Below are 18165 nucleotides of genomic sequence, written 5' to 3'. Positions count from 1 at the left end.
CCAATGCATTTTTGTGCAGGTGTGCCTCACAAAGTGGCCAGTGTGCGCTTGAATCTCATTTCAACCTCCGAAAAACATTATACCGTCACAATCAACACATAACTCATGTCATGGTTCCGTACGACTGCCCCGAGTGAAGAAGAAAAGCTTCATGGGGCGGGGCAGGGTAGGGAAGCAACATCTATGACCCATCTATGATGCAGTAAGAGGAGACCAGGACAAGGTACCTGACTCTCTGCTGTCTCCTTGTCTTCCCGCAGTTGGTCCAAAACAGCATCACCTGCAAACAGGAAGCAGTGGATGCATTCAACAACGAACCCTAACAAGAATAATAAAGCAAAGCAAACCTGAAGGGGCGTCCCGCTCCTTCTCCAGTCTCTCCACACGCTCCTTAAGCTGAGCCTTGTCCTGCTCCAAGGCCTCGATGACTCCCTGCAATGTGATGGCCGAGGCACTTTGCCCGCGCACAGCAGCCAGCTGCAACACCACATCACGTCAGTGATTTTTGCAACGTCACCATCCATTCCAAGCACTGATTTTTCTCATGCATTTCAATACAAATGTTGATCTAAACTCATTCAAGTACAGTGGCTCCACCTAGTGGGCAGGTTGGGAAATTATTAATTTATTCATTTTCTACTGCTTATCACGAGGGTCGCGGGGGTGCTGGAGCCTATCCCAGCTGTCTTTGGCCGAGAGGCGGGGTAAACCCTGGACTGGTGGCCAGCCAATCACAGGGCACATATAGACAAACAACCATTCACACTCACATTCATACCTATGGACAATTTGGAGTCGCCAATTAACCTAGCATGTTTTTGGAATGTGGGAGGAAACCAGAGTACCCGGAGAAAACCCACGCATGGGGAGAACATGAAAACTTTACACAGAGATGGCCGAGGGTGGGTCTTTTAGCTGTGAGGTCTGCGTGCTAACCACTCGACCGCCGTGCAACAAAGCAACATAAACTTCTGAAATCTGTGGGATTTCAAAATGTATATTATTTTAAAATAAGATAATAGCCCATCCTTCCAAAAGTGGTATGCGTGTATCCAACATTTGATGTCGTTAGGAACAAATTTGTGTCTTTTGTTATTACGCCTGAAAGTTTGGCCCTGCTCCCTGACCACCGCCTTACAGGACACCCTGGACTGGTGGCCAGCCAATCACAGGGCACATATAGACAAACAACCATTCACACTCACATTCATACCTATGGACAATTTGGAGTGGCCAATTAACCGAGCATGTTTTTGGAATGTGGGAGGAAACCGGGGTACCCCGGGAAAACCCGGAGATGACCGTGGGTGGGATTGAACTCGGGTCTCCTAGCTGTGAGGCCTACGCGCTAACCACTCAAGCACCTTGTTAGCTAATGTTCATTCATTCATTTTCTACCGCTTTTCCTCACGAGGGTCGCGGGGGTGCTGGAGCCTATCCCAGCTGTCTTCGGGCGTAAGGCGGGGTACACCCTAGACTGGTCGCCAGCCAATCACAGGGCACATATAGACAAACAACCATTCACACTCACATTCATACCTATGGACAATTTAGAGTCGCCAATTAACCTAGCATGTTTTTGGAATGTGGGAGGAAACCGGAGTACCCGGAGAAAACCCACGCATGCACGGGGAGAACATGCAAACTCCACACAGAGATGACCGAGGGTGGGATTGAACCCTGGTCTCCTAGCTGTGAGGCCTGCGCGCTAACCCCTAGACCACCGTGCCACCCTGTTAGCTAATGTATTCAAGATATTTCATGACAGTTTTATGTTTATGCAATAGACTTTGGCGCCAGCTGCTTATAATGATTTGCTTTGTAGTTTCCAAGAAAAAGTCAATTACATGCATGCATTTTGTCAAAGTTCTGCAAATACAAATTAAATATTCAATTTGGAGTCGCCAATTAACCTAGCATGTTTTTGGAATGTGGGAGGAAACCGGGGTACCCCGGGAAAACCCGGAGATGACCGTGGGTGGGATTGAACTCGGGTCTCCTAGCTGTGAGGTCTCCGAGCCAAAGTTGGGAAATTAGTTTAGGACCACATCGTCCACAAATATCGGCCAAAAATTGACCATATTTAATGAAACAAAGAAAAAAAAGTTGGGAAATTAGTTTCATTAAATTTGGTCAATTTCCGGTAGAATTTTTGGTAGATTTCCTGGAAGGGTTTGCATTCAAGGAGGTGGCCGGGGACCGGGAAGTCCCGCACAAATTGAGGAGAATGGAACGGAGAGCAAAATCCTGTTTTTGCCTCACCTCAGTCTTGAGCGCCTCCATCTGCTGTTCCTTCTCTGACATTAAGGCACCGTTTCTTTGGGTGGACTTCTGGAACTCTGCCTTCTCCTTGTCCATCTTCTCTTTCAAGGTGCTCTTGCTAGTCGGGCAATGAAAACAAAAATGTAGATATTAAAAAAGGAGCTTTCAATTCAGTCCAGTCAACAATCATCATGGAGGGTGCTGTGATTGGATGGGTCTCATTCTTTGGAATCCAGGACGACAAAACGTGCACTTTACTATGTGATGACCGTCAAAGGATTAACAATGAAGTACCTGAAGGCATAACTCGGCAGGCTTGGAGATGAATAAAAAGCATTTGACACAAATTCAGTATCATTTGAAGCGACTTACAACCTTAATGAACGCTGACATTTTATTCCCTCACCTTTGCTTCAACTCCTTCAACTGCGTTTGGAGTTTGGAGTGCTCATCCTTCAGCTAAAAAAAAAAAAAAAAAAGTTGTAATGATAAAGGCAAAAATGTCCACGTGGTTTAAGATAAAGTGCGGAAGGGTGTGAGGAGACCCACCTTCACAAGTTCACCCTGGTCCTGGTGATTGTTCTGAAGGTCCTGAGTCAGCTTCTGGTTCTCATGTTGCAAAGTCTCCAGGGACTGTGACTTTGAGGAAAGCGCCTCTTTAAGCTTCTCACTAAATACGACAAGTAATGGCGTTAACGTTACACGCGTTAAACAAAAAGTAGGCGGATGTGGTTGGCACGCTCACATTTCCTGGGACAGACTCTTTGTCTTCTGGGTTTCTGTGCAAAGGTGCTCTTTGGATGCAGTCAGATCTTCTCGGTGCTTGGAATTTTCTTTCTTCAGGGCTTCCAGCTATACCAGCAAGAAATCAAAAAAGTGTTTTCTAAACATTTTCTGCCAAAGTCATCATTTCAGCATTGAAGCGTACATTTACCTGAGTGTCCATGTCCTGCTTGGCCGTGTGAAGACCTTCCAGCAGAGCTTTGGCTTCACTCTTCTCCTGAAGCAGCGCATCTCTCTCTTTACTAAGCTGCTCAACGGCATCAGCGCTTTTACCAGAAACATCAGAGGCCTAAAGCGCGCAGGGACAATTACATTTTTCTTAAGGTTGTTTGGCATGAATGTGCGTCAACCTCAATCAAAAATCAGCAAGTCATTTTTGAAGATATTCCTAAAACGAGGCATAGTTGGAGCTCACTGTGTCGCATAAAGGGGCCGCCAGATGTATTGGAACTGTGAGGCTAATTCCTTTGTCGTCGCTGTAGATTTGGGTTTGTTCAAAAATTGAGGCAAAATTACAGACTGATGAATTTTTTAGGCTCATCTTTGTACCTTTTGGTAAAATCCAGTCTGGCCTTCCAGTTCTTGCAAATGAATGGTTTGCATTGTACTCGGGTTCATGAAGTCTTCAATGATCAGGAAATAGTGACGGTATCACTAATAATTTCTGCTGCTGCCTATCCACCCATAAACAATGCTCTGGTTTTCATGTTGTTTTCACCTCTAAAAGCGTTCTGCACAAGCAAAAACAATCCTACACAATCTGAGACGGAGCAACGACATTCAGTGTTGTTTACTAACTGAATAAGCAACACAACAGGAGATACTGTTTGGTACATGTTCCAATACTCGCATGGGTTCAAACTGCTGGAAATGAAAGCTGAATTGTTGCTCTCTGGTTTAATATTCTTTTGATTTCCAACCCAAATGTTTTCACTCTACAGCAAAATATACCTGACTAGGCCTCATTGGTCCAATACGTCTGGAGGGTACGTTATCGGTATATATTTAAAAATCACTTGAATTGACCGCATGCTCAATTATGAAAGCAGTAGTAAACACAAATGATAGTGAACACATGATATAATACAACGGACTGTATAGAGTGAAAATGTGGCCTTAGAACCCATCCATCCATCCATCCATTTTCCTCTACTTATCCGGGTCTGGGTCGCGGGGGCAGCAGTCTTAGTAGGGAAGCCCAGACTTCCCGGTCCCCGGCCACCTCCTCCAGCTCCACCGGGATGACACCAAGGCGTTCCCAGGCCAGCTGTGAGACATAATCCCTCCAGCGTGTCCTAGGTCTGCCCCGGGGCCTTTTCCCAGCTAGGCATGCCCGGAACACCTCATCAGGGAGGCGTCTGGGAGGCATCCGGACTAGATGCCCGAGCCACCTCAACTGACTCCTCTCGATGTGGAGGAGAAGCGGCTCTACTCTGAGTCCCTCCCGGATGACTGAGCTCCTCACCCTATCTCTTAGGGTGAGTCCAGCTACCCTACGGAGGAAACTCATTTCAGCCGCCTGTATCCGCCATCTCATTATTTCGGTCATGACCCAAAGCTCATGACCATAGGTGAGGGTGGGAACATAGATCGACTAGGTAAATTGAGAGCTTTGCTTCTCGGTCTCGGACTTAGAACCGATATGGTAAATTTGTCATGAAGAGTTTTATCCAGTCAAAATGGGTGCACTACTGCAACCAGCAGAGGCGCTGTTGATTCAGGCTAAGCAAGGAAAGGATTTTGCACCAATGCAGAACTGGACTTTAGAATGCCTTTGAGGAGTCATTTAGGGAGAAACACCCTCAAAAGTCCCAGAATAGTTTTGGATCACGTTATAAGCCCACAGGAAAGAAGGCAAAGGCGGGTGCTACATGTGGCTAGTAAATGGAGGGTGAAAGTTATGACATGCCAATAAAAAAAAGGAGGGATGAGCAAGCATGCAGTGAGATTGTGTGATTGACCCAGCATCATTAAGGTGTTTGTGTCAGTGATGACTACTAGCAGAAATACCCGGAGGAATACCTCGAGTTGCTTAGCAACGGCATGTTTGAGTTGGGACTGGAGCTGCGCGACCTGCTGGATGGCCTCATCCCTCTCCACTTGCAAAGCCTCCTTTGCGGCTGCTAAGTTTGCGGCGCTGGAGGAGATGATGTCTCGGGCGCTGGCAGAGGCGCTAATCTGAGCGACAGCCGCCTCGTTGTCTGCTCTGAGGGCCTCCGCTTCCTCCTCCAGCTTCTTATGACCTGCTCGGGACTTCTCCAACTCTTCAGTGAGCTGGGATTTCTCTGCCAGCCATTTTTCTTGACTAGTGTGTAAAGAAGAAATGTCCTGCTCGAGTCGAAGCCGTCCTGACAAAAGGTTCTCCTTCTCGGCCTCAAGGGCAGTCACCTGTTTGTCCATCTCCTCAAGTTTCAATAAAAGCTCTTGTTTTCCTTCAGATAGGTGGCTGCTTTCTTGCTCTTTCTCCTTCACTTGTGTTCTCATAGCATCCATCTCTGCTATTAAAGAGGCCTTCTGCTCATCGGCATTCTTGAGTTGAGAGGAAATGTCTTCATTGTCCTGCTCAAGTTTGGACAAGGTGTTTTGCAGCTGTTCTGCTTGTTTGGAGAGCAAGTCCTTGTCTAAAGTGGCTTTGGTGCGTTCATTACATTCCGCCTGTAGCTGGTCCTCAAGATGGTGCTTGAACTTAGACAATGACTCGGTCTGTTTTTTTAGTTCCTGGATCTCCTGTAGGAGGTCGTGCTTTTCCTTCTGCAGCGACTGTGTTCTTGTGTCTGCTTCAACCTGAGAAGACTGCAGTCGGCTGTAATCTGTTGTGAGGTGGTCAACTTGCCGGCGGAGATCTGCAGTAGAGGTCTCGGAATCCGTTTGTAGCTTGCTGCACTCTTCAGCCAGATCAGCTTTGGCCTTTTCGAGAAACTCAATATCGCAGGAGCATTTCTTCAGCTCGTTCTGGAGCTCGGACTTTTCCTTCCTCAAGGAGGTCAACTCCGTTTCAGCCAACTCTTTTTGGCATTTGGTTTCCTGGAGCATCGCTTCTAAATGAGAATGTTCCTGACCGAGCTCAGCATTAGCTCTGGAGAAGCTCTCCAACTGGACCTTTGTTGACCGGACATCGCTTGCTAGCTTATCGCGCTCAAGTGAAAGAGCGCCAATGTCGGACAGGGCTTTAGCGTGCTGCCCCTCCAACTCTCCCTTCTCACCCGCCAGACTATCGTATTCCATCTTGTGCTGCTCAAGCGCCGCTTCCAGGGTCAGTTTCTCTTTTCTCAATGCATGCAGAGCCTCTGAGGTTTCAGAACTCTGTGCGCTAAATGATTGTCTTTCTCGCTCAGACGACGCCAACGCCTCGCTCAGCTTGGCAGCGGACTGAGTCAACTCTTGAGAGGAGATTTGGAGCTTCTCCTTGAGTGCTTCGATTTCTTTGACGAGCTCCTCTTTCTCCTTGCACACTTTCCTTTGCGCGGCGAGCAAGTCCTCCTTTTCCTGCAGGAGGTGAAGCCTTTCGGAATCGGTAACCTGACTGCTGGTCTTGGACTCTTCCAGCATCTGGACTAGGCTGAGTCTGGATGCTTTGAGGTCTTCGCATTCACGGACGGAACCATCTAAGTCTTTCATGGTGAGACTGAGCTTATTCTGGAGTTCCTCTTTCAGCATCTCCAGGTTCTTTCCATGCAAAGTGGCAGCACTGATTTCAGAGCACAAGGCATCCTTTTCTTTAGTTAAAGTCTCCGTGATGGCTTGCAGTTGGCTGTTCTTCATCGTCAGATCTTCTTTCTCCAAGTTTAAGGACTGCAGTTTGGCTTGCAACTCAGCATTCTTAGCATCAAGAGACTTTTTGGCATTTCTAGCGGCATCTCTCTCCGAAAGCAGTCTGTCATTCTCACACGTAAGTTTAGACCGGCTTTCGCCGAGGTCCTCTTCCAGCCTGCTCCGTTCTTTGCAGACATTTTCGTAGTCTTCAAGCAGCTCCTTCCTTTTAGCTTCAATCAGAAGAGCGTCCTGCTGATGCTTGAGCAACATGACGCTCTTCTCGTCATTCTGTTTTTGGAGCTCTGCGATATCAGCCTGGTGTGCGTCGTTGGCTTGCTTCAGGTTTGCGTTGTCAGTCTGTACTTCCTGAAGACACCTTTTCAAGTCGTCCACCTCGCAGTTCAATGAAGTTAGTTCCCGGTTGGACCGCTTGTTGCAGTCGAGTAATTCATCCTTACTCTTTGAAAGGTCCTCTGCGGTCGCAAGCAGCTCCTCATTCTTGACAGAAAGGTCCCGGAAGCGAGGCTCCAGAGCGGAGAGCTGGCTTTGCACATCTGACAATTGTTTCTCCAGTTTACATTTCTCGGCATGAACATCCTCACTTTCCTTACAATTGCGCTCCAGTTCTATAGTCTGCTTCTCCAGTTTTTTGGACAAGTTTTCAACATCATGCTTGGAGGAGTCAAGCTCAGCGGAAAGACACTGGGGGAAAATGAAGTTGAAAAAGAAGGGAAATATATGCAAACACAAAAGAAAATATAAGATGAATCCTAAATAAACCAAGCCAATATTCTTGAATGCAAATGGAAAAGGTAAAGCTGCAGAAGCTTGTTTTTTTTTTTACGTCAAAAAGACTGCACCGCAGCTAAAACATTTTCACTTCAGCTTTTAAATTGAATTATGTACACATCAGATAAAGACGGTCTCTTAAGTTGTAGTATGTATTATGTTGAATCTGCTCAATGAAGTAGAATTTGACTTCAAAGCCAAAGTGAAAAGGTTCTGCTTAAAACACCAGCTCGAGGAAGCACGCTAGCAAAAAGGTACATCAGAAATGTGTGACTGATTGGGTTGTTTCACTAAACGCTGATTATTTCAACTCAAATCGGCAAACTGACAGCGAGCGAAACCTGCCAAAGCAATTGAATTCCAATTTCGCTGTCAAATATACCCCCACAAGTTTTAGTTGATGTACTTCAACAGTGTTGTGAAGGGAAACTGATGGGTTTATGAAATGTTCATAATGATGGTAAATGTGAGTGAAGATGACGTATAGCGAGGATCAGACCAGAATTAGCACTATTGCTTTTTATGTGTGCTTACCTGAAGCTGCTCCTTGTATGCCTGCAGCTCAGACACGGCTTTCTCCAGCTCCTGGCTCCTGTCCTTGGAAGAGGACAGCTCCTGCTTCAGGCTGTCGACCAGTTCCTGCAGCGCCTTAACTTCCTTCCCGTGGAGCTCTGAGGCCTGGGAGAGTGCCTTCTCCTGAGAGGCCTTCAGCTCCTCAGCTTTGCTTACGTCCTGCTGCACAGTCTTCTCCTTGGGAACGGAAAGGAAGGACGTGAATAAGGATACCCCTGATCCATGCTTTCATCACCTCCAGAATCGACTACTGCAACAGTATTCTCTACGGTACACCGTCCAAAACCCTCACCTCCACCCGCTCCCGTGAACACATTACCCCTGTCCTCCAAAACCTCCATTGGCTTCCCATTCCCCAACGCATTCACTTCAAAATTCTCCTCATCACCTACAAAGCCCTCCACGATCTGACCCCCCCATATCTCGCAGACCACCTCCATCCACACGATCCCCCGCGTCCCCTTCGCTCCTCAGACTCCAACCTCCTGGCACTCCCCTGTAAGACCAAGCTCCGAACCTGGGGAGACAGAGCCTTCTCCAACGTTGCCCCCACCCTCTGGAACTCTTTGCCCCATTCACTCCGTGCTTGCCCTGACCTTCCCAGTTTCAAAAAACAACTAAAAACCCACCTCTTTAAATCTGTTTTTAATGTCTAACTTTTTATATCTGACTGCTGTGCCCCGCCCCGCTTTCACTCTGATTTAACATGTATTAACCAATGAATGCTGTATTTTGGTGTGTCTTCTATTCTGTTTACAGAAAAATGAAGTTGAATAAAGCAAGTAAAGTGTCTTTGAGTATCTTGAAAAGCGCTATATAAATAAAATGTATTATTATTATTATTATTATATGCCAATGTGAAACACATGAAAGACGTCATCCCGTAAACACAGTGTGTTCGTGCTGTATACTACGAACCAAGGTTGTAATCTTCTCCTGGAGACTTTTGATTTGAGCATCAAGTGTATCTCGTGTTTCTTGAAGGTCCTGGTCTTTGCGGGAAAGCGCCTGCTCATGTTGTTCATTCAACTGGGCCATCGTATTCTTTTCCTCCGTAAGCTGACACTGCAACTCCTCCAGCCTCCTGAGCAATGGTTGGGGTGGAGAAGCAAACAAACAAACAAAAAAACAACGGTAAGTGATTTAGAAGCTTTTTCATTCATTACTGATACAAAGGGGGCGGCACGGGGGTCTAGTGGTTAGCGCGCAGACCTCACAGCTAGGAGACCAGGGTTCAATTCCACCCTCGGCCATCTCTGTGTGGAGTTTGCATGTTCTCCCCGTGCATGCGTGGGTTTTCTCCGGGTACTGCGGTTTCTTACCACATTCCAAAAAAACATGCTAGGTCCAAATTGTCCATAGGTATGAATGTGAGTGTGAATGGTTGTTTGTCTATATGTGCCCTGTGATTGGCTGGCCACCAGTCCAGGGTGTACCCCGCCTCTCGCCCGAAGACAGCTGGGATAGGCTCCAGCACCCCCTGCGACCCTCGTGAGGAAAAAGCGGTAGAAAATGAATGAATGATACAAAGGTTAGCACCTCTCCTTCTGTCGGAGGTCATCATTCATTTTGGTCAGCTGCACTGAACTATCGCCGGATGCCTTCATCATGTCCGAAATGTCATTCTCCAGTTTGCTTTTGTCATTTGTGAGCTGCTCCAGCTTCGCATCTGCAGCCACCAGCTTCCTCTCCAGCCCTGTGGGAGGACGAGCATGCGAGCAAGTTGGTTGCGTGTAAGAATTCAAAAACACGTCGAGGGTTCTCACCATTAAGCTGACTCCTGAGAGACTCGGATTCTGTGCTCAGGGATGTGCACTGCTCCTCCTTCTTGCTGAGCCTCTCCATGGTTTCTGCCAAGTGAAGAATTGTGAAGGAATGTGTAGATGACACAAGGTGCAAGGAAAAAATCGAACAAAATCTACCTTGCATAGTTTTGGCAGATTTAGTCTGCTCCTCTGTGCTTTCAGACAACTGTTGCTTCTGTGGGAAAAATTCATATTCCATGTGATATTCCCCTGTAGCATACTGCTGATGTTTTGGTTCATAATACAGTAAACCTCGGATATATCGGAAATTCGCTCACAACGGACAGATAAAAAAGAAGCGATTTTTCTGTAATGCATTTCCAATAAAAATTCATTGCATATATCGGATTGTTTATAACGGATTTCGCCTATTTCGGACAAAATCTCCAGTCCCGTTCCAATGCATTTCCATTAAATTTCCCTCGCATATATCGGATGGCTGCATCGTTATGCTAATCTTGTTGATGTCACTGGCTATTGTCTTTCTCCTGGCTCCAGATTTAGGACAAATATAAAAGTGAGTGACGTCAATAATACTAGCACAGCAGTGAATGAGATCTTAACCTCACTATTGGAAATAACGTAGGCCTGACGGGCGTAACAGGGCCTAGCTTAATTAACAATTTGTTATGCTCAGAGTCCAATAAAGTTAAATTCTCATTACCTTACGTCTCTTTTCATTGCCCGGTCCAGGTACATTGGAAACATAGTCAAGGAAGTGCCTTTTTATAACGGATAAAATCCGATTTACACATATACCGGATATAAATCCGATATATGCGTAAAACGGACATTTTCCGGTATACGCATATAACAGATTTCGCTTATATCGGACAAAACCAGTGGGAACAATTGAATCCGATATATCCGAGGTTTACTGTAAAAGGTAGTAAGCTCACCAGGCTTCCAAGCTGCTGCTCCACATTACCCTTCTCCTGCTCTGCAGTGGCCAAACTTTGCTGTAGTGAGGCCATTTCTTTCTCTCGGACCATCAAAAGTGAGCTCAGTTCACTAACCTGCAGAGAAATATAGAAATCAAACACATGGATCTCAATATTAAAGTGTCGGGACAGGAAAGGAACACACCTTGGTACCCTGGGAATTTCCTTGGTTCTGAACATCTTCCAGCCGAGCCTTTAGCGCCTCGAGCTCCTGGCTGCTTTGCGTCACTTGGCTCTGGAGGTCCGCCATTACCGCTGCCATGTCTTTGGTCTCTTTGTTCTTGTCTTGGGTCTGTTGTGCAAGCTTCTCTCCGTTCTCCTCCAGCTCCTTCACCCTAAGTTCAGCAGTGTGAAGTTTACCAAGGATGTCCTCCATCTCCACAAGGTGCTGGTTCTCTGCTTTTTCCACACTGGACCGCAGCGCGTCCTCCAGGCGCTCCTTGTCATCAACCAATGACGACAGCCGCTCCTTCAGTGTCTGCATCTCCTGAGTGCGAGCCGCGGCATCAGATTCATGTTTGCCAACGGCCTCCTCAAGAGCCAGCGTGTGCTCCAGCTTCAGCCTCTCAAGTGCACTTTTGGTCTCCACAAGCTCTGCTGCCTGAGCCCCCGCACCCTGACTGAAGGACGATTTCAGCTCCTCCATGGCTTGCTGATGGGAAGCGACGGCCGAATCCAACTTGGAACGCCACTGCTCAGTGACGTCGCCGCTCTCCTTCTCAGCCTGGCTCAAGCGCATGTTCAGCTGCTCGTTGTCACCCGACAGTCTAACGGTTGCAGCCTGGAGCTGGGCGACTGCCTCACCGTGGGCCTTCTCTTGAGCTTCCAGCTTCTCCTTGTACGTGGTCAGCTCATCTTGTTGCTTGGCTTCCAAAGACGCCAACTGATTCCTAAGAGAGCTAATCTCTTCCAGGAGAGGAGAAAGGGCAGCGTTTGAGCCACCAGACGCCTGTTGGGACCCGAGAAGGAGCTGCAAGTCGGCAACCTCCCTGGTTCGAAGTGTGAGATCCCGCTCAAGCTCCATGATATGGGATCTTTCCGACACCGTAGCAACCTTGAAAAGCAGAAATCTTATATTGAGAAAAAAAACCCATCCTCATGTCCCACATGGGTCCCTCAAGTGAGCTCTGTTCATGAAAAGACATTTAAAATGAGCCCTTGTGGCATGATTCAAACAATGGGAGTGAACTTTGGAAGCATGTATGGAGCTCTACCAGTGCATCAAATCCCCATTGGCCTGGGACTCAAGTATGTACTGGGTCACTACTGTAAAAAAAATTAAATGCTCCAGGCCATTTTTGATTTATTTCTCGGGAAAGAGACTTAATTTCTGTTGTGTTCGTCATGATTAGTTCACATTACAGTGGTATGAAAAAGTATCTGAACCTTTCGGAATGTCTCACATTTCTGCATAAAATGACCATCAAATGTGATCTGATCTTTGTCAAAATCACACAGATGAAAAAAACAGTGTCTGCTTTAACTAAAACCACCCAAATATTTATAGGTTTTCATATTTTAATGAGGCGGCACGGCGGACGAGTGGTTAGCGTGCAGACCTCGCAGCTAGGAGGACCAGGGTTCGATTCCACCCTCGGCCATCTCTGTGTGGAGTTTGTGTGTTCTCCCCGTGCATGCGTGGGTTTTCTCCGGGTACTCCGGTTTCCTCCCACATTCCAAAAACATGCTAGGTTAATTGGCAACTCCAAATTGTCCATAGGTGTGAATGTGAGTGTGAATGGTTGTTTGTCTCTATGTGCCCTGTGATTGGCTGGCCACCAGTCCAGGGTGTACCCCGCCTCTCGCCCAAAGACAGCTGGGATAGGCTCCAGCACCCCCCGCGACCCTCGTGAGGAAAAGCGGTAGAAAATGAATGAATGAATATTTTAATGAGGATAGCATGCAAACAATGACAGAAAGGGGAGGAATAAATAACTGAACCCTCGGCCTAAGGAGACTAAAAGAGCAATTGAAACCAATTTTTACCAAACAATTTAAGTAAGATGTGCGCCCAATCACTGATGAGTAGCTTAAAGCTGCCCTGCCCACTATAAAACACACACCTGTTAAGAATTGTTTAGATGAGAAGCATTGTCTGATGTGCACCATGGTTCGCTCAAAAGAGCTGTCTGAAAAATATGAAAACCTATAAATGTTTGGGCGGTTTTAGTCAAAGCAGACACTGTTTTTTCATCTGTGTGATTTTGACAAAGATCAGATCACATTTGATGGTCATTTTATGCAGAAATGTGAGAAATTCCAAAAGGTTCCGATACTTTTTCATACCACTGTATGTATTTCCTGGGATAGTGGCCTCGGCTCTAATCTTAATTAACCTTAATTAATCGAGGGAGGTGTGGAACCCAATTGGCTAAATAGCTGCAGCTCAACTAGAAAAATTTAACTCTGTGGCATTATAACAAGATATACTACCTGCACAGCGGGCATGGCATCTGTAAAGCTGCAGTTTATAAAATATTTGTATATTTAATTTAATTTATTTTTTAATTTATTTTTGAATATTTAACACAAGCATGCATTTGTCTAAATAAAATTGCACCAAATAAACATTTTCTACCGCTTTTCCGCTTTTCCTCACGAGGGTCGCAGGGGTGCTGGAGCCTATCCCAGCTGTCTTTGGGCGAGAGGGAGAGGCGGCGTACACCCTGGACTGGTGGCCAGCCAATCACAGGGCACATAGAGACAACCATCACATTCATACCTATGGCCAATTTGGAGTCGACAATTAACCTAGCATGTTTTTGGAATGTGGGAGGAAACCGGAGTACCCGGAGAAAACCCACGCATGCACATGGGAGAACATGCAAACTCCACACAGAGATGGCCGAGGGTGGAATTGAAGCCTGGTTTCCTAGCTGTGAGGTCTGCGCGCTAACCACTCGTCCGCCGTGCCAAGTTAAGTTAATACGGTATAATTACGTCATGCCTGCTATGCCAGACCACTATGTTTGGGTACCGCAGGAAACAAAATTGTAAAGCCAAGATCATCATCTTTTAACTAAAATCCCACACAATATTGTGACATTACAGCAACAACACTACTTATAATATTGCAGCTAATCTCCTCAACTAGCGTTATTTTGTGCTAAATGAATTGTGGATGGATTATTTGCTAAAGACAACGTTCCAGTCGACAGCCCTCATGACGACAAGTACTGCCATACAAAAAGGGGAGCACTCGCGGGTGGCAGGTGGAGAACTATCAAGCACATAAGCAGGACTGGGAGGAGTAGAGCACGATTAGCTGGGGTGAAGGGAGACATGTGTCTGGATAGGATTATTAATTGAGCCGTCAGTCGAGGCTGCTTGGCTCCAGATGTGCTTATGAAACATTAATCCTCCGTGGAATCATTTGAAAATGGACATCCGTTTTGAAATACTAAAGGCCAGAAATTCATTTCTGGTTTAATTGGCCACAATCCCCATTTAAATTGGAGTTGCAGCTACTGGATCCCCCGTATGCAACCCGTGTTAACACTATCCCTCGCACAAGCCCGCGGAGCTCAATTCGTTACCCTAGTGTCTTCTAACTCCCTTTGGAGCTTCTCAGCTTTGGTCTTTTCAAAGTGCAGGCTCTGTTCAAGCTCCTTAATGTGGGCATGCTCCAGTCTGGTCTGCGTCTGTTAGTAAACAAGGGGAGAGAAGGAGAACACACCAGTGCCACCATCACATGCCAGCCCAACACAGACAGACAGAGAGGAAGGAGACAGGCCAAGATGACGTTAAAGCATGATAACTGAAGGGTGGAGAGGTTGAGGGGAGTGCGGTGAGGTGATGGGAGGGTTTGACGGGCGGTAGTAAGTGAGCAGAGATGGGAAGAATGCTCAGGTTGGTCCATAAATAAGGAAATGTGATGAAAGATGGAGGGGGGGAAGGAGGGTGCAGTAGGGCAGGAATATAATGCCCACGGCTGGTTGCAGGTTGGTTGATGGGGGCAGTACATAAGTAACAGCATGCAAACTGACACCTGGTGAAAAGAAAGCACATTTGATTGTTACGATACAAGGGATCTTTCAGGGCAGTAAAACCAGGCCAGTCAGTCAAGCAGCAGTTGACTGGGAGAGAAAGAAGTGTTTGCAACATGTACGTAATGTCATATCATCAGTTATTGCAATTTCATATTAATAGAAAATATTTTCCATTTTTGCCAACTATGCCGGGTTTTGATGATACGTATGATGGCTTATCAAGAACCACACTGCTTTCTCTCATTGTTGGTAAGGCCACACTGCATACTGTAAGTACTGTGTAAGGAAACACCAGTGGCAGAATTTGAAATCAAAATAATTCTAATTTAAAAAAATAAAAAAATACATTCAACAATATTTTCTAAAATATGCCGTGCCTCAATTAACCCCTTCAAAAGGAAATAAAAGGTGCACCACAATGCATTATTGAACCCTGGAGTCTCATAATCACCAGGAGTGTGGTCCGCAACCTCCAATAACCGCCGGGTCTCCAATTAGCTCCAACATTGATATTAACAGCTACGGCTGTAGGTAACCTCCTGATTTAGTAGCTGCATGAGTGGTCCGCATTCGACATCCTTAGTCTTGTTACAAGATTGGTTCTGTTGCTGCCGTGTTTAGAAAATTACAGTCTGTTTCTAATCAACGCAAACATTTCTTGCTAATCAATGCCTGGTACTCTCTATGGTTGAGTAAAGCAGCGTTTCCCGGCACATTCCTGTGCTTTATTCATTCTGAAGTGGAGGGGTGGATTTTAATTTAGGTGGAAATGGTTAAAAATGATTGCCGGCAAAAAAAAAACGTGACGCATTACACAGCGACGTAATCGTGTCTTTAGGGTACCCTCTCTGTGAAGGTGCAATATACAGACTACAAATCAAAATAGGGCATGTGACTGAGGGTAGTGCATGACAAGGGGGGCATCTTCAGTGGTTCCATGCTGAGCACTGGACCAACATGTATAAAAAGACAAGAGGGGAGAAAAGGCGATAACATCACATCAATAAATAGGAGACGGGAAAAAAGTACAGCACAACACACTAGCGTAGTTTGCAGTACACAGGATTTTTTTTTTTTTTGCTATCAAACTGGTTTGGTTTGTTGCCTTTTTTGTGAAGCTGCATGCACACTCTGAAGGTGCAAACAGCTGGGAGTCAAACTGTTAGTGCACGTATTCTAACTCTCACGCTCTCATTTTTAAAGCTCTAGCGCAGGGGTCTCAAACATGTGGCCCGCAGGACACTAGTTTGAGGCCCCCGCCTTGATATGAATGTTTAATGTTAGTGCGCCCCGCGCAAGTTTGATATGGATGCTGTATGGTATCATGTACCCAGAAAAAATTATTACGTTTGATTAATGTTCATGTTAAAGGTTAAATAACTGTTAATAGTTATCCTCCCTATCCGTGTGGAAGTGGTAAGTTTTTGGCTATTTAAGTTTAAAGGAAATAACTTGAAGGCTACCGTTTAGGTCGCTAGCTCTCTAGTTTGCGAGTTAGCATGTGTCTCAAGACCCTGCAGTTGCGCAATATGTTGTAAATAAAAAAAGTATAAATGTGACTATAGTCGTGTTTTGTCAAGTCTACAGGGCTCTAATAATGCTTTGTTCATTTTAATCTGAAAAAAATAATTTTTCTACCCACCAACTATATGTGGTTTCTTAAGTTTTTATTATTTGCCTTTTAATTATTATTATATTTATTTATTACTGATTGATTGATTTGTTTATTTATTTTTCAGCTTATTTTGTGCAGAAAAATAAAAATCAATATATTTGAGAACAGTGGAATGTTTTATCAGAGCTTTTATAGTAGAAAATCAGAACCAAAGCACTGAAAAAGTTTGTATATTTTTCTGTTTTTAATAAATGCGTTTTTTTTTCTTTTTGGAAAACCTGATGCGGCCCAGCCTTGCCCAGACCCTAGCTCCAGTGGCCCTCAGGTAAATTGAATTTGAGACCCCTGCTCTAGCATTTGAGATCAGACGTCTGTAGAATTAACAAGTTGGTCCCATTGCAGAGTGACTGACAAATCCTAGGATCAGATTTATTTCCAGTATTACGGTTGGAATGTCGAAAAACAAAAGGGCATTCCAGTTGAAATTGAAATTAATCTGCTAAATGGCAAGTTTCATTGATGTGTTTCTTTTGTTATGATGTGGTTCACTGGCACACATTTACCTCAAGGTCCCCTTTGGTGATGCACGCTTCTTCTACACGGAACTGAAGGTCCTCAACCTTCCTATTTAAAACATAACGTAACCAAACATTACGTTTCAACAACAACCTCTCCCATGATGTGATGTTTTGAATATAATAAACTAGTTATGACCAAAGTTTCATTTCATTCAGACAAAACACTAAGAAACAGGGCACGTTTTTTAGGTCACCCTGTATTCATCAATGCCATGCATTAGTGTATCGCCATTCACTCCAGCTTACCTACGCTCCTCCTCAAGCTGGTTCAGAAGATCGACTTTGTCTTTGTCTGCAGCTTCTACCAAGGCACGTAACTGTCAAAGCAGGGGGGGGTAGAACATGTCAACACGGGGAGCTTTACTAATGCATTTAAATGAATAAAATGTACTGTATGACTGCAGAGTCCACATCACTGTCTGCAAAAGCCAACATCCACTGGGTCTCTAACTCCACATTACGGCAGTAGCTGCATCCAAAGTATCATAGGGGTAAGCATCCAGTAGCTTTACCTACCTCTTCATGTACTAAAATGTTGGTACGGCTACTCAGCTGTTGGTGTAAAAGTTAGTGTTACGACTAGGGATCGACCGATATGTTTTTTTTGGGGCCGATGCCGATTTTTTTCCATCACCCTTAGCCGATTTTGCTTGGGCCGATATTGCATTTGATCCCTCAATTTACATGAAAAAATGACCATGATAACAAATGTTACAGGTCTCATGTTTAAACAAATATTTATTGAAATGTAAACACTGAACACAGTAGGATTCAGCTTTCTTAAACACACATTTAAACGCCATTATCAACTTTAAAAGGAATAAATATTCAACCATGTGCAAAACATTTCTGTCATAGTTTAAATTTATCTAGCATCGATGTGATGACTGCTCCTCCGCAGCGTGACGCGCACCCCCGCCTCCACACACACAAACACATAACACTGACACAATTTAGTACGATATATAAAACATTTCTCTCATCATTAAAGTTGGTGTTGTGCACGATAAAGACCTCTCATAAGCAGACACGGCTGCTCCAATTCCTTCTGTGTGTGTGTGCGTGCGTGCTCGGAGA

At 45.3% G+C, this 18165-nt stretch overlaps 1 protein-coding gene across 5 annotated transcripts in view; it reads right to left on the bottom strand.

Moving 5' to 3' along the window:
- clip1a (CAP-GLY domain containing linker protein 1a) overlaps window positions 1-18165 on the bottom strand; it is a 34902-nt gene that overhangs the window by 6354 nt on the left and 10383 nt on the right. For 3 of the 5 annotated variants that reach the window (XM_058069578.1, XM_058069582.1, XM_058069579.1), the window contains exons 7-25: window positions 17335-17405; window positions 17074-17134; window positions 14443-14547; window positions 11052-11960; window positions 10865-10981; window positions 10083-10140; window positions 9927-10010; window positions 9700-9856; window positions 9079-9244; window positions 8122-8337; window positions 5068-7500; window positions 3197-3334; window positions 3008-3114; window positions 2812-2932; window positions 2669-2721; window positions 2557-2577; window positions 2263-2380; window positions 348-477; window positions 228-280 (exon numbers count right to left, since the gene is read on the bottom strand). In XM_058069578.1, coding sequence (XP_057925561.1) covers window positions 228-280; window positions 348-477; window positions 2263-2380; window positions 2557-2577; window positions 2669-2721; window positions 2812-2932; window positions 3008-3114; window positions 3197-3334; window positions 5068-7500; window positions 8122-8337; window positions 9079-9244; window positions 9700-9856; window positions 9927-10010; window positions 10083-10140; window positions 10865-10981; window positions 11052-11960; window positions 14443-14547; window positions 17074-17134; window positions 17335-17405 — 5118 coding nt within the window. The remainder of the gene's footprint in view (window positions 1-227; window positions 281-347; window positions 478-2262; window positions 2381-2556; window positions 2578-2668; window positions 2722-2811; window positions 2933-3007; window positions 3115-3196; window positions 3335-5067; window positions 7501-8121; window positions 8338-9078; window positions 9245-9699; window positions 9857-9926; window positions 10011-10082; window positions 10141-10864; window positions 10982-11051; window positions 11961-14442; window positions 14548-17073; window positions 17135-17334; window positions 17406-18165) is intronic. The other 2 variants (XM_058069581.1, XM_058069580.1) reach the window with 2 other exon arrangements.

The sequence above is a fragment of the Doryrhamphus excisus genome, chromosome 4 (genome assembly GCF_030265055.1).
Source record: "Doryrhamphus excisus isolate RoL2022-K1 chromosome 4, RoL_Dexc_1.0, whole genome shotgun sequence".
Taxonomy (NCBI): domain Eukaryota; kingdom Metazoa; phylum Chordata; class Actinopteri; order Syngnathiformes; family Syngnathidae; genus Doryrhamphus; species Doryrhamphus excisus.
The sequence above is the reverse complement of the archived record's forward strand: the minus strand, read 5'-3'. Positions and strand labels throughout refer to the sequence as shown.